The sequence below is a fragment of the Lathyrus oleraceus genome, chromosome 6 (assembly GCF_024323335.1).
Source record: "Lathyrus oleraceus cultivar Zhongwan6 chromosome 6, CAAS_Psat_ZW6_1.0, whole genome shotgun sequence".
Classification (NCBI taxonomy): domain Eukaryota; kingdom Viridiplantae; phylum Streptophyta; class Magnoliopsida; order Fabales; family Fabaceae; genus Lathyrus; species Lathyrus oleraceus.
In genome coordinates this window covers 227,296,562-227,298,617 of record NC_066584.1, presented here as the reverse complement: position 1 = coordinate 227,298,617, position 2,056 = coordinate 227,296,562, and the positions used below count along the sequence as shown (strand labels likewise).

The 2,056-nt window shown below is 41.9% G+C and overlaps 1 protein-coding gene across 1 annotated transcript; it reads left to right on the top strand.

Moving 5' to 3' along the window:
* The first annotated feature begins 863 nt into the window (after positions 1-863).
* LOC127094896 (uncharacterized) lies at positions 864-1,385 on the top strand. The gene has a single exon (XM_051033662.1). It carries the CDS (start codon positions 864-866, stop codon positions 1,383-1,385), a length of 522 nt encoding a protein of 173 aa, XP_050889619.1.
* Positions 1,386-2,056: the final 671 nt, after the last annotated feature.

The following is a 2,056-nucleotide window of genomic DNA, read 5'->3' as shown; positions in this document are numbered from 1 at the left end:
CTAGGCACCATTCATCATCGCCCTGTATCAAACTCTCCTGACTACATCAACACAGATCAAAAGTGCATTCTGTACTGCATCCACAAGGGACTGAAACTGTGTCTTCCAACACTGCTCTTCAAGTATCTCCGAGACTCTATCAAAGATACCAGAAATAACATGAAGACCAGAAACTACATTCCTCTGGGAAGACTTATCTCGGATGTTCTAATCGAGATTGGCTTAGTGGATCACCTGATCCAGCACAGTCTAATGGAGGATGTCACTGTTGACATTGGGAGACCTCTGAATGCTCGAAATCTGAAGAGTATGGGGATAATTGAGCAAGTCAGACCTAAACCAACTCTAGACACTTCCTGGGAAGCACTCAAGGATCAGAGGAATATTCCCAACGGTCTCTATCTGTTTTCCAAGATTGACCCTCCAGAAGTCGTAGCTTACTATCTACAAGATCTTGCAAACCAAGGGGTGGACATTTCTGAGTTCTTAGTGGACTGGCTACCTGAGCATCCACCAAACTTCATGAAGAGGATGCGAGAGCCTTCTGAGAAGTCCAAGAAGGATAAGAAGGCAAAGTTGGGAGAAACTATACCCTCACCATCTGAACCTCAACCAAATCCACAACCTGAACAAACAACACCACAAACTTATGTTGCCTTCATCACTCATATTCTAAATACAGATGACACCAACCAAACTCCACCATCCTCCCCAGCCTCTAACTCTGAACATGAAACTGCCTTCCCCCCTTAGAAGAAGCAATAACTGTTTTTATAGAGTCTTCAGTGGAGAAGATCAAGTCTCTGTCTATCAAATATGGCATCAGTGATGATCCCTCTGCAGTAAGGATCCACTAGAACATAATGATCAGTTGGATGACCTCTGAATCCTTCAAACTAAAAGGCCTCTCTGAACAAGTCTACAACGACTTCATCAGAGATGCTGGTATAAGGCTCCAAGCTCGCTTGGCCAGAGAGGCTGAGGAAAAGGCCAGGAAGGAAGCAGGAGAGAAAGGTCGCCTGGAAGAAGAGCAGAGGATCAGAGAAGCTGAAGAAAAGGTTGTTGCTGCTGCGGCTACTGCTAAGGCTGAGGCAAAAGCAAAAGCTGACGCTGAAGAAGCAGCACGCATTGCTGCAGAGGAAGTTGCTAAGGCCAGGGCTGATGCTTTGACTCAGGGGGAGCAATCTAACTCTGGTTTTTCCCTTCTGTTCTTAAAGACTCTGGAGGAATTGCAAAAGGAACAACAAGTGGTACGAGCTAGGTTGGATCACCAGGATTCCGTCAACACCAACATTCAGAACCTGTTGACTCAGCTGCTCCAAAGGATGCCCCCGCCCCCAAACCCTTATGCACTTAGGCTCTTTGTTTGTTGCTTTTTCTTCTAATGTTTTTTAATTCTTTCTGATCTATACCTTCTTTGCTGCCTATCTATACCGGTTTTCTCTGTTATATGAATATCCATTTGCCTATTTTTTTCTAAGTCTTTTTTATTCTGACAAAAAAGGGGGAGAACTAAAAACAACTCTGATGAAAACATATCTAAAACCTCTCAAGGCACTAAAAACATCTATATAATCTTAAAGACTTATGACAACTAAAGTTATGCAGGAAAATAGCTAAGGTACAAAACCAATTCCACACAAGGAAGGTCTGGTAAGAACTTCTATTAAATCTAATGATCTAACTCAGGGGGAGTTCATTCCTTTTATCTGTTTCTACATATTATGTATTGTTTCATCATTATTCTGACTTGTTTTGTCATCATAAAAAAGGGGGAGATTGTAGGAACAAATTTAGTTCTACAATGCATCTCTAAGATTTTGATGATAACAAAGGATCAAACAAAAATGGTACCCTAACGAAATTTTTCTAAGTGTGCAGGACTCTGATCGAAACAATCAGATAGACAATCATCAGATACAAAATCAAGCACTAAGATACCACTCAGAAGATACGTGACCAGAAGACTCTGACTCTGATCCAACACAGGCACTAGCAAAACTAAAGAAGTCAGAAACTCTGAGAGAAAAGAATGAATCCAGACTCTGAAGACGTA